This window comes from Trichosurus vulpecula, chromosome 1, assembly GCF_011100635.1.
Source record: "Trichosurus vulpecula isolate mTriVul1 chromosome 1, mTriVul1.pri, whole genome shotgun sequence".
Taxonomy (NCBI): domain Eukaryota; kingdom Metazoa; phylum Chordata; class Mammalia; order Diprotodontia; family Phalangeridae; genus Trichosurus; species Trichosurus vulpecula.
The window spans coordinates 153356699-153369960 of record NC_050573.1 but is presented as its reverse complement, the minus strand read 5'-3'; the positions used below and the strand labels follow the sequence as shown (position 1 = coordinate 153369960).

Below are 13262 nucleotides of genomic sequence, written 5' to 3'. Positions count from 1 at the left end.
GGCCATTGCCTTCTCCAGAAACATAGTTTACTCATGTGCAGAATGGCTGAACTTCCTACTTCACAGGTGGCTTATGAAAAAAAGTACTTTGTAAAGAGTTATGAGCATGATCTGTCAAAGAAGACTTGGGTCCATATCATGCCACTGACCCTTAAAGTATGGATCCTGGGTAACTCAACTGCTATGTCTGTGTTGTCTTCTGTAAAACTGGTATAATAATATTTATCTCACAAGGTTGATGTGAGGATCACATGACATAATATATGTAAAGCACTATGCTACCAGTGCTATATAAATGCCAACTGTTGTTATTACTAGTACTTGTGTGAGTCAGATATGTATTGAGACTGGTTTTGTAACAAACATCATATTCAAAACATCGAAATAAGTGTGGACCACCAAAGGACACCCTTAGGGTGTTTAAACCCTCAAATTTAATAAGAATTATATGCACACACACAGACACACACATGAAAGTTTGTGTGTGTGTTTTAATACTATAATGTTATTGCCATTGCCAGGCAGTTTTAGAACTCTGGATCAGTGGTGTCAAACTCAAAAAGAAATGGGGACCATTGAACCATACATAAGGATCCCTGTGGGCTGCATATTGGCTTAGAAAACCACACATTAAACATTATCTATTTTTATTAATTTTGTTAATTATTTCTCAGTTGCATTTTAATTTGGTTCAACTGCACTGGGAAATAAATGGGCTGCATGAGGCTGTGGCTGTGTGTTTGCCTCCTCTGCTTTGGATTATGTTCAGATCCAGTTTAGCAGCCGCATGAAAACAAACCTCATTATCTGATAGTTACTTTTGGGGGCGAGGGAGTGGGGAGAGGATTGGACAGCCAAAAATAATGGTTATGCATCTTATTCACCAGTCATTGCTGGTACTTTGGCCACATAATGGACTCATTAGAAAAGACCCTGAGATTGGGAAAGATTGAAGGCAAAAGGAAAAGGGAATGGCACAGGATGAGTTACACTGATAGTATCATGGAAACAACAAACATGAACTTGGATAGATTTAGAGATAGAGTGAAGGTTGGAAGGGCCGGGAATGCTGTAGCCATGGGGTTATGAGAAGATTTTGACATGAGCGAACAAGAAAACAAAATTATAAGCTACTGTAAATACATATACATACGTATACACACACATCTATTTATCTATCTATAGATATATATACACACACCCTTAAAGGATGGAGATTGAATGGTATTATGCGTATTTAAAAGAATATGCCCTAGATTTCTGGAGGCAGTTCCACAAAAATATTCTTAAAGAAATACAGAAATAGCCTAACAGGAATAAAGTGTAATGCCCCCCCCCAAGGCTATTTTGAAGGGAAAGCATTCATTTATTTGGATGTGTGAGTTTTTTTGATGTTGGTTTTAGTTTCTTAATGTTCAGCCCCACCTTAAATAATATTCAGCTCCTATTTTACTTGCACTATCCAAGGTGATATGATCCTTTCTTTACCCTTGCTTTGCAAGTACTTTTAATACCTCAGATCTTTGTGACTTTAGTACAGATGCTGACTGCAACTCCTACGCACCTTATCTTCTAGGAGGCTTGTGAACACGTTAACTTTAAATCCCTGTTAGAGGATTCCTTCTGCATTGGTGGTCTTACTTTTGACTCCTTGGGTGTCTGAGCTACCCTGATGTAATACTCAGATTTGAAATGTTTAAACTCACTTCTGCTCCACAGAAGGCGTTTTTATTATTCCTTATATTGTCTTTAGGTCAATATTGGTGCTTTCTTTTATCCTTGGGAATAAAGTTGAGAGACAAAGTAAAGGTCAGGCTCTGGGTTTACATAGTTCTACATGTATGAATAAGGGTAGCTAGATGGCTCGATGGATAGAGAGCCAGTCCTAGAGTCAGGAAGACTCATCTTCCTGATTTCAAATCTGCCCTCAGACATTGGTTATGTGACCCTGGGCAAGTCACTTAACCCTGTTTGCCTCAGTTTTCTCATCTGTAAAATAAGCTAGAGAGGGAAATGGCAAACCATTTGAGTATCTGCCAAGAAAACCCCAAATGGGGTCATGAAGAACTGGACATAACTGAAACAATTGAACAACAAATAACAACTAAGTGAGACTAGGCAGACAAGCCTCTCCAGAGCTAGCTGCTTGGTCTAAGGTGCTTTCCAACTAGCCTCTTGCTTCATATCCTTTAGATGGAGATAAATATAAGACTGACCTAGTGATTAACAAATTAAGGAACTTTTAAAAAAAGTGTTACCTTAACTCTAATTTACAGGTTTACATCTTGAGAAAGGTGTTTCAACCTCCCGATATGGAGCCTCTGATGTTGAAGATATGGGGAATGTTATTCTAACCATGATTTCAGAACCATACAGTAAGCACAGCTTTGGAAAAAGTGGATCTCCAAAAGCTAACTCCCCTTTGTTCCCCACTTCTCCTACCTATGCCCCTTGTCTTCTGTCTCCTTTGTTCTAGTTAAAAATCATGGTGTGTGTTTACCTCTTTTGTAGATCACAGGTTTTCAGATCCAGAGAGAGTGAATTACAAATTTGAAAGTGGAACTTGGTAAGTAACCAAGTCATGCTGTTCTTGGGCTTTTGTCTTGAATCTTCTTTCCTTCCTTCCCTCCTTCTTTCCTTCCCTTGTTCCTTCCCTCCTTCCTTCCTTCCCTTGTTCCTTCCCTCCTTCCTTCTCTCCCTCCTTCCTTCTTTGCTTCTTTCCTTCCTTCCTTTCTGGTTTTTTAGTTTTTTTCCATTTAATCTAGCTTAATAGTGCTTTGGGGTTTGGAGAAGGGAAGACTTACTTTCCTACAAATAAACCCATTGTTTCTACCACCACATAGTCCTCAAGTATATGTAGTGGCAACTGAATTCAGTAAGCATTTCTTAACTGCCTATTTGCGGGTAGAGCACATTGGTGCTTTATTAGATGCTGGAAAAGATTCAGAATCTAAATAACAGTACCTACCCTGATGGAACTTATAGTCTAGCAGCAGAAGAAGAGATATGCATGGCCAATATTATATAAGAGCATTTGTTATTACTATGTTGTACAAAACAAACTATTTGGGGGGCCTTATCAGTACAGTATCAGGGAACAATCATTTCATGGAGGAGGTTGCATTTGATTTGGACTTGCATTGTATTACTCTCTGCCCTTACTCTGTAAATAATGAAGGCCTGAAGTTGCTTTGCTATATGTCCCCAGATGCCTTTGCTGTATGTCCCAGAAGAGAAGACTTAAGGGGAAACGTAATACATGTCTTTAAATATTTGGAAAGCTTTCATGTGGAAGATGGATTAAATTTTAATTTAACAAGTATTTATTAAGTGATTGTTTAAGACATGATGGGCTGGGGTTATCAAGTTGAAAGATAGCAACTGTTCTTCAAGTGCATTACAATTTTATATGGATTTGGAGGGAGGTAGAGAACAGGTAGAATGTAGGTGAACCTAAGAAATTTTGTTGTTTTCAAAAGATACTGGAGCAGTTTGCCATTTTCTTTTCTGGCTCATTTTACAGATGGGGAAACTGAGGCAACCAGGGTTAAGTGACTTACCCAGGGTCACACAGCTAGTGTCTGAGGCCAGATTTGAATTCAAGAAGATGAGTTCCTGACTCTAGGCCTGGTACTCTATCCACTTTGCCACCTAGCTGCCCTGTACATAAATATACTATAAGGTTAAATGTGTTATAGCTAGAGAGATACATACTATAAGAATATAAAATATATAACACAATATATAATATGCTATAAGAATATGTGAAACTACTTGTAGTGATTAGAATGCAGGCTCCTCAAAAGCAAGGATTATTTTTGTCTTTCTTTGTATTCCTAGTACTTAGTATAGTGCTTGGTATGAAGTGATTAACAAATGCTTGTTGATAGACCAACTTGGAGGGGAGGAGATTAGAGGAAGTGGGACCTAATCAGTAGAGAGTATGTTGTGGCAGTGTATTCCAGGCAGGAAGGATTTTATATTCAAATGCATGGAAGTAGGAGAGTGAAAGATGAGATCAGAGAAGACCAATTAGTCCAATTCAGCTGAAACATGGAGTGCATATTGTAGAACACCTAAAATGACTGCCTAAATAAGAGTAGCCACTCAGGGTTTTTGAGTAGGCAAATGACAGGGTCAGACCTACACATTAGAAAGATGAATTTGATAATTAGGGAGAGGGAGAAATTAAAGGCTTGGAGACCAGTTAGACTACAGAATAGTCAGAGGAAGAGTTAATAAGGACTTGAATCAAGGTGGTCAAATACAGTGAGGGGAGGAAATAGGGAAAGATATGAAAGAGTTTGTAGAAGTAGAGTTGGCAAAGCTTGGCAAGTGGTGGGCACTGGAGAAAGAGGCAGAGGAAAGAGCCAAAAATAATTTCTAAGTTCCTTGCCATGACAAATGGATAGAACTATGGTAGAAGTTTATAGGTATCTAGCAATGAAATAAACTACCTTGGTAAGTAATGCAATTTCTCAAGTCATTGAAGATATGGAAATGGAGATTAAATGATTTTTGGTGGGTGTTGTAACCAAGATTCCTCCTTTGGATAGAGTGTATACTGCCTCAGAGCTCTGATCTCTTCTCAGCTTGGTGAAATTGTAGAGATGATTCTTCTCTTGCATGAACCTTCCCTGGCCACCTATTCCTGAGTGAAAAATAAAAACCGACAGGAAGAGAACAATCACTAAATACTAAAACTAGATTTTAATGAGAGAAAGATATGAAGACTTACAGGCTCTCAGTCAGCATTATTAAGTGCTTTATCAGCTGTCACTGTTTCACAAAGGAAATAACTTTCAAAGTTATTTTCTAAGTTTGTTTGGTATTTAAAGCCCTCTACAATCTCACTCTCATCTGCTTTTCTAGTCTTATTTCATATTTTCCCCCTTTATTCAATCTCCATTTAAGTCGGACTAGCCTGCTAGCTATTTCTCTTGCACATCATGCCATTTTCTTCCTCTGTGACTTTGCGTAAGTGGCCCCTCCACGTCTTGACTTCTCACCTGCTCTTTATAAAGTCTGTATCTTTGCTACGATCACTACTGAGTATTTGCCTCCTATCTGAAGCCTTCCCTGGTTTTTCTCTCCCTGTCCTTACCCATCCAGTTGCCACATTTGTTCCCTGTTGAAATAACTTTGTATTACTTTTTATATACTTAATATTACTTCTCCAAATACATGTTGAATACTCCTGGTAGGTGTGACCTCTTTAGGGGTAGGAGGAACTGTTCATTTTTGTCTTCTGTCCCAAGTGCCTAGAACAGTATTATGCATAATAAATGCTCATTAAATTCAAAGTTAAGTGGCAGTATTTCCTCTCTAAGTGTATTTAAAGCACTGGCAGGAATATTTGATTAATAAATCAGAAATGAACCAAAGAGGGACAAAGTACATGAGGCCACAAAGGTACTTGAAGGGAATAGAAACTTCTGGAATTTTCTGCTTTGGTTCAAAAACCATTCATGAATAAGTACATCCCTATTCCTTTGCAATTTAATTATATTGGGTAGTGATCTACTGGGACAATGTCTTAGGACTTAGGAGAAACGTGAGTATGTGAGGAATCGAGCATGAAAAGTTAATAAAATATATAATGAATCATTTCCTGGTGATTCATTATAGGAAAACAGGGAGTTCCACCTTCCCTGTATACTTGGAAGGAGCAGCCTTTAGACGTGTGCCTCAGTTTTGGTGTTGAGCATCGATTTGTGGGGTTTTTGTTTGTTTTTTAATAGTATTCTATTTTTTCCAATTACATGTAAAAACAATTTTTAATATTCTTTTTTTTTATAAGATTTTGAGTTCCAAATTTTTTTCCCTCCCTCCTTTCCCTCTCTCCTTCCTAAGACGTTAAGCAATTTGATATGGGTTATATGTGCAATCATCTAAAACATATTTCCATATTAGTCATGATGTAAAAGAACAAACAGAACAAAAGGAAAAAAAAAACCTATAAAAAATAAAGTAAAAATAGTTTGCTTCAATTTCCATTAAGACTCAGTTCTTTCTCCAGATGTGGATGGCACTTTCCATCATGAGTCTTTTGGAGCTGTCTTGGATCATTGCTGAGGAGAGTTAAATCAATCATAGTTGATCATTGCACCATGCTGTTGTTTTTTTAATTTTATTTTATTTTTAATTTATAGAATAAAACAAGCATTTCTATAATATTGTATAACAAAAATATGATTGTACATGAAACTGAAAATCTGCTCTGTACAACTTGCTATTCCTTTTAAATATACAACAAAGTCATCATGTAAATTTCTTTTTTTTCCTCCCCCCTTCCACAGATGGCCACCATTAGACACAAATAGGTGTGTGCATATATATGTAAAATTATTCTATACATTCTTCTATTTATCAGTTCTTTCTCTGGATGCAGATAGTGTCTTTTTTCACATGTCCTTTGTAGTTAATTTGGGTATTAATAGTAGTCAAAATAACTTATTCACTCAAAGTCATTATACATTGTTCTCTTAGTTCTCCTCATTTCTCTCTTCATTATTTCATGCAAATCTTTCCATGTTTTTCTAAGATCATTGAGCTCATTATTTCTTTTAGAACAATAGTATTCCTTCCCAATCATGTAGCACAACATATTCAGTCATTCCCTGTTGTTAAGCATCGATTTGAATCAAACTAACAGCAGTAAAATTTAAACCTGGTGCTTTCCATTGATTGACAGTCCCAGAGATGGGAGATGGCATCACATACTCAAAGAACTGTAAGTAGGGCAGTATAGTTGGATTATAGAATATTATATAGAGGGGAGTAAAGTATAAGAAGTTTGGAAGGTAGGAAGGCAGGTTATGAAGAGCCAAGCAGGACTTGATATTTGATCTTAGAAAGGATCAAATAGATAGCCAGTGGAGTTTATTGAGCAGGGGCTGACAGTCAGACCTACTTAGAAAAATCACCTTGGCAGCCAAGTAGAGGATAAAATGGAGTAGGGAGAAATGTGAGGCAAGGGGACCAATTGGAAAGCTATTGAAATTGTCTAAGTGAGAGATGATGAGGGCCTGAATTAGGGTTGTGACTGAATGAATACAAATAAGGGGATCTACATAAGAGATGTGAAAGTAGAAACAGTAAGATTTGGCAATGGATTGGAATATAGGGTGAGTGAAAGATAGAAATAAGGATGACACTAAGGTTATAGGCTCTAGTAACGGAGGATGATGGTGCTCTCAACTGTAATAATGGGGGAGTTTGGAAGAGGAGAGTGTTTGGGGAGAAAAATAATGAATTCTGTTTCGGATGTCTTCAGTTTGAGATGTCTGTGTCATCCAGTTTGAAACAGTGACCCTCCCAAGAGGGTACTTATCTTGGATAACCTTGGATAAGAGAATGAAGGTGTCTGACTATAGCTCAGTGGAGAGACTAGGGCAGGATATATAGATCCAGGAATCTGTATAGAAACAGTCATTAAATCCTAAGGAGTTGATAAGATCCCCAAATGAGATAGTGTAGAACAAAAACAGAAAGAGACACAGGACCCTTAGAGGACTCTCAAAGTTAGTTGGCATGATATGGATGAAGAACCAGCAAAGGAGACTGAAAAGGAACAATTGGACAGAAGGAGAAAGAAGAGGAAGTGTTATAAGAACTTAAAGAGAGAATTTCCTGGAGGAAACGGTTATTGACAGTATCAGATGCTATAGAGGGATTAAGAGGATGAGGACTGAATAGAGGTCTTTAGCTATGCCAATTAAGACACCACTGGTAACTTTATAGACAGTAGTTTTCATTGAATGATGTGATCAGAAGCCAGATTTCAAAGGGTTTAGAAGTGTGTGGGAGGAAAGGAAGTGGAGGCAGTAATTGTAGATGGTTTTTTCGAAGAATTTAGCTACAAATGGAAGGAGATATCTAGGACAATAACTAATGGGGATAATTGGATCAAGTGGGTTTTTTTTTTTGACTGAAGAACCAGTTTTATCTAGTTGAATACTTCATGAGCTAAGGTAACAGCTGTCTGAGACTCCAAAATCCTAAGATTTTGTGATCATTATATTCTTTTTTAAATAATATTTTCTTTTTTCCCAATTACATGTAAAGACAATTTTTAATATTTGCTTTTTAAAATTTTGAGTTCCCCTCCCCCTCCTTGAGATGGTAAGCAATTTGATATTGCTTATACATGTTCAATCATGCAAAACATATTTCCATATTAGTCATATTGTGAAAGAAAGCAGACCCAAAAAACCACCACAAAAAATAAAGTGAAAAGTAATATGTTTCATTCTGCATTCAGAGTCCATCAATTCTTTCTGTGGAGGAGGATAGCATTTTTTTATTGTGAGTTTTTTGGTCTTATCTTGGATCATTGTATTGCTTAGAATATCTAAGTCATTCATAGCTGATCATCATATAATATTTCTGTTACTGTGTACAATGTTCTTCTGGTTCTGCTCACTTCACTTTGCCTCAGTTATAGTTCTCCTAATATTGAACAAGCCCTGAATTCCTGGTATAAATCTTACCCGGTCATTAGTGTATGATCCTTGTTCTATATTGCTGTAATAGCCTTCCTAGCATTTTACTAAAATTTTTTCTGTCAGTATTCATTTGGGAAATTGGTCTACTTTCCCCCAATTAACATGTAAAGAAAATTTTAACATTTTTAAAAATTTTTGACTTCCAAATTCTCTCTCTCCCCTACCCTCTCCCTGAAACAGTAATCAATTTGGTCTAGATTATAAATGTGCAGTCATGTAAAACATTTCCATATTAGTCAGGTTGTCAGTGCCATATTTGCATCATAAAAGGAATTTGGTAGGACTTCTTTGCTCATTTTTCCAAAAGTTTACATAGTATTGGAATTAATTGTTCTTTAAATGTTTGGTAGAATTTACCTGTGAATCCATCTGGCTCTGGGGGCTTTTTTTCTTAGCAAGTTCATTATTGGCTTATTCAATTTCTTTTTCTAAGATGGGGTTATTTATGTATTCTATTTCCTCTTTTGTTAATCTGGGCAATATATATTATTATAAATATTTATTTGTTTCACTTAGATTGTCAGATTTACTGGCATACATTTGGATAAAATATTTCCTAATTATTACTTTGATTTCCTCTTCATCGGTGGTGAATTCATTCTGGTTTGTTTCTTCGTTTTTAAGGATGAGATATGGGCATGTCTGTAAGTAGCAGGAGAGGAGCTAATAAATAGAGATTAAAGTTTAGAATGGTACTCATAATGAGTAGAATTTGCTAGAGGAGACTGGAAAGAATGGAATCAGAGGTGCATGTAGCAGGATTTGCCTCAGCAAGAAAGACTGCCTTTTCTCCTGAGATCTCTATGAATGAACATACAGAGGAAGAAGATGTCTGAATGATGTGAGATAAGGAAGAGGGGAGAAATAGGAGGTCTCGGTGAATAGTCTCAAATTTTTTGATGAGGTGAAGTCCTCATCTGAGAGGGGAGGGGATGCTCTGGAATGATTGAGGAGAGAAGAGAATGTAACAGCCACTTAGAGAGTAGGATAGTGAGTGGAGTAGGGAAAACCAGAATGGTTTATCTTACTACAATGAGGGATCTGTTGACATTAGATAATATAAATTTCTGTTAGGGCCAGGCAGCATGGTTTTGTGATTTCCACCAGCTCCATTCAGGGGCTTGTGAATAGGAGGAAAAGAGGTGGATCGTGGGAGTCATTGAGGGTTGGAACTCAGAAAAGTGTGATCAGTGATAGGACAAGGGAGCAAGAGATAGCACAATATGAACTTGTTGGTTCACCAAGGGGTCATCAGGGAAGAGAACAGAATGTAGTCAATGTCTGGGATATCAGTATTTCTGCCAAAGTCCCCTAGTAGAACAGGAGATGAGGAAGAGAAAATAATTATGATCCAAGCACTGAATTTACTAAGGAAGATCTGGATTATGTGATAATGTCAAAGGAAGAGAGGTTGCTTAGTAAAGGTGGTTGCAGGTGGCACTAGGAGGAATAGTCAGACTCTTCCGTTTCAAATGAAGAGATATGATAGAAAGTATAACTTTTACAGGAAGGGGTGATTGTAGATATTTTATTTTATTTTATTTATTTAATATATTTAGTTTTCAGCATTGATTTTCACAGAAGTTTGAATTACAATTTTTTTCCCCATTTCTACCCTCCCCCCCACTCCAAATGGCATGTATTGTGGTTGCCCCATTCCCCAGTCAGCCCTCCCATCTGTCACCCCATTCCCCTCCCATCCCCCTTTCCCTTCTTCTCTTGTAGGGCAAGATAAATTTCTATGCCCCATTGCCTGTGTATCTTATTTTCTATTTGAATGCAAAAACTTTTTGTTGTTGTTGTTGTTTTTGAACGTCTGTTTTTAAAACTTTGAGTTCCAAATTCTCTCCCCTCTTCCCTCCCCGCCCACCCTCCCTAAAAAGGCAAGCAATTCAACATAGGCCACATGTGTATCGTTATGTAAAACCCTTCCACAATACTCATGTTGTGAAAGATTAACTATGTTTTGCTCCTTCCTAACCTATCCCCCTTTATTGAATTTTCTCCCTTGACCCAGTCCCTTTTCGAAAGTGTTTGTTTTTGATTACCTCCTCCCCCTGTCTGCCCTCCCTTCTATCATCCCCCCTTTTTTATCTTCTTCCTCCTTCTTTCCTGTGGGGTAAGATGGGTATGGTGTGTATGTGTGTATGGTATTCCCTCCTCAGGTCAAATCCAATGAGAGCAAGATTTACTCATTCCCCCTCACCTGCCCCGTCTTCCCAGGAAGGGGGTGATTGGAGGGAAAAAAATGTCATCAGGGGAGCTGTGTCTCTGAGATGGACATAATGAAAAAGAAACAGGTTTAAGATGAAGGGAAGTTGCTTTATTATTTAGCAAGCATTCCAGAAGACACAGTGAAGGGGGTAGGCAGATGGGGAGTGCCCCGTTGGAGGGGTAAGGTGGAGGATAAAGAAGAGGATTTGTACGTTAGCAGCTTGGAATCACTGCATATAAGGGGGTGGGAGTATGCAACCCTGGAGCAGTGAATCTAGCCAGAATAGCAGTGATTGGAAAGAAGTTCATTGAGGGAGGTATAAGATTAGAATGAGGTCTTTCCAAGAAGTTCACCCTCTTGGTAGATGGTGATGTATTCTGTGAGATTGCTTACATCAGGCAGGAACCAGGTAGTCAGGAAGCCAGGGGTGTCTTGCTTGTTGTGGAGAAGGCCCCGGGGATTGGAGAAGGAGAGGGAAAAGGTTTTGTCCACAGAGGGCATCACTAAGCTTGATACAATCCTGGGACAGGGTCCCATAAAGCTGAGAACTGGGCAGTAATTCCAGAAAGTTGATTCAGGGAGGAAGAGTCTTTCCCCCAGCTGGCATGCCCAATGCTCTGGGCTCAAGGCTCCAAACTTAGGACTACATTTGAAAGCTGTCTTGTATGCTGACAAGAACTGGAAGATGTACTTGAAGTCTGGTAGTCTTACTTCTGGAAGTACCCTAGCCTAGAACTGGTAAAAAATAATTATAAATTATTTTTGTATGGCAGATCCTCTCAGGTGAATGTCAGCACCTAGAGGGTAGGTACAGTGCCAGGAAGAAAATTTAATATGGTTCCTCCACCCGAAGACAGTTGGAATGGGGAAACTTGCTATCTTAGAAAATGTACAGGCAGTTCCTGTGATCCACAAAGAACATTGAGCCCTGCCTCTCTTATTGGGGATGTGATACAATGTTACCATGTACTGAAATCTGAACCAAAAATAACTAATGCTTGGAAGCACAAAGACGAGAAATTTGCTGAAAGCGAATATCTGCAATTCTTCTGTTTATATGAAAGAATCCAGGGGAGATGGTGGGGAAGATGAATTTGGGAAATATCTAAATGTCTTCACTTGTTCCACAGCAGCAAGATGGAGCTGGTGGATGATAACACTATAGTCAGGGCAAGAGGTTTGCCATGGCAGTCGTCAGACCAAGATATTGCAAGATTCTTCAAAGGCCTTAACATTGCCAAGTAAGCTTTTCTTTAATAAAGCAATATAAAAAAATTAATATAATTAATTGAACAATTAGTTATATCCAACAGGATATAATGAATCAGATATTTTTTTCATTCTCCCATTTAATTCTATCTTCTCCTTCACCAGCCACTTTCTAATGTATATTTTTTTAAATCTTTGCAGGGGAGGTGCTGCACTTTGTCTAAATGCCCAGGGTCGAAGAAATGGAGAAGCATTGGTTAGGTTTGTGAGTGAAGAGCACAGAGATCTTGCACTACAGAGGCACAAACACCACATGGGGAATCGGTACATTGAGGTATGCCTTGGCAAATGAAGTCCCTCCTGAGTAAAGGATGAATGGCTACGTGATGGTACATTCAAAAAATCTGACCGTAATTTCTCTCTTTGCTTTAGGTTTACAAAGCAACTGGTGAAGATTTCCTTAAAATTGCAGGTGGTAAGTCACTGTTCTGTGATCTTGTTAAAGTGGTAAGGAAGAGATGTTTAATAGCTGGAATTCCAAAAACCTACTATTTGTCTTAAATTGCTGATTTTTCTTTCTCTTGATGTGGCTTTAGATTCCATGCATAATTTCTTGAGTTTTTAAATGTAGTTATTCCTTAAGGGCTAAGACTCACAAATACTGTAAACATTCACACCCATCCCCCAAATTGTTTTGTTGTTTTCATGTTATCTTTTAATTCTAAACAAGAAGTTGCTGGTGACACAATGTTGAGTGCTAGGCTTGGAATCAAGAAGACCCGAGTGCAAATGTTGCCTCAGATATTTACTAACTGTGTGATCTGGGGCAAGTCATTTAACATCCGTTTCCCACAATTTTCCTCAATTGTAAAATGATGATATTAATAGCACCTGCCTCCCAGGGTAGTTGTGAGGATCAAATGAGATAATATTTGGTTTGGGGTTTGTTTGTTTTTTTAAGGCACTGGGCATAGTGCTTGGCACATAGTAGGTGCTACACAAAGTCTTATCTTCTACAAAACAAGATACAGAATTTGGCAAAAAGGGAAGAAGTCACTGGTACTAGTGATGATAAACGGTTATTTATAAGGATCCATTGATATAATATCTGTGAAGTGAGCATCTTGAAGCACTATGGAAAGTCAGGAAGGAAGGAAGGAAATGAGCATTTATTAAATGTTTACTATGTGCTAGCTATTGTGCTAAATACTTCACAAATATCATCCCATTTGATCCTCACAATAACCCTGCAAGGTGGGTGCTGGCTAGTATGATGTGTATTTTGCAATTGAGGGAACTGAGGCGGGCAGAGGTTAAATGACTTGCCCAGG

The 13262-nt window shown here is 38.1% G+C and overlaps 1 protein-coding gene across 1 annotated transcript in view; it reads left to right on the top strand.

Moving 5' to 3' along the window:
- ESRP1 (epithelial splicing regulatory protein 1) overlaps positions 1–13262 on the top strand; it is an 85483-nt gene that overhangs the window by 28440 nt on the left and 43781 nt on the right. The window contains 5 exon segments of the mRNA XM_036738958.1: positions 2277–2375; positions 2512–2566; positions 11853–11963; positions 12133–12265; positions 12364–12406. Of these exon segments, the coding sequence (XP_036594853.1) occupies positions 2277–2375; positions 2512–2566; positions 11853–11963; positions 12133–12265; positions 12364–12406 (441 nt within the window).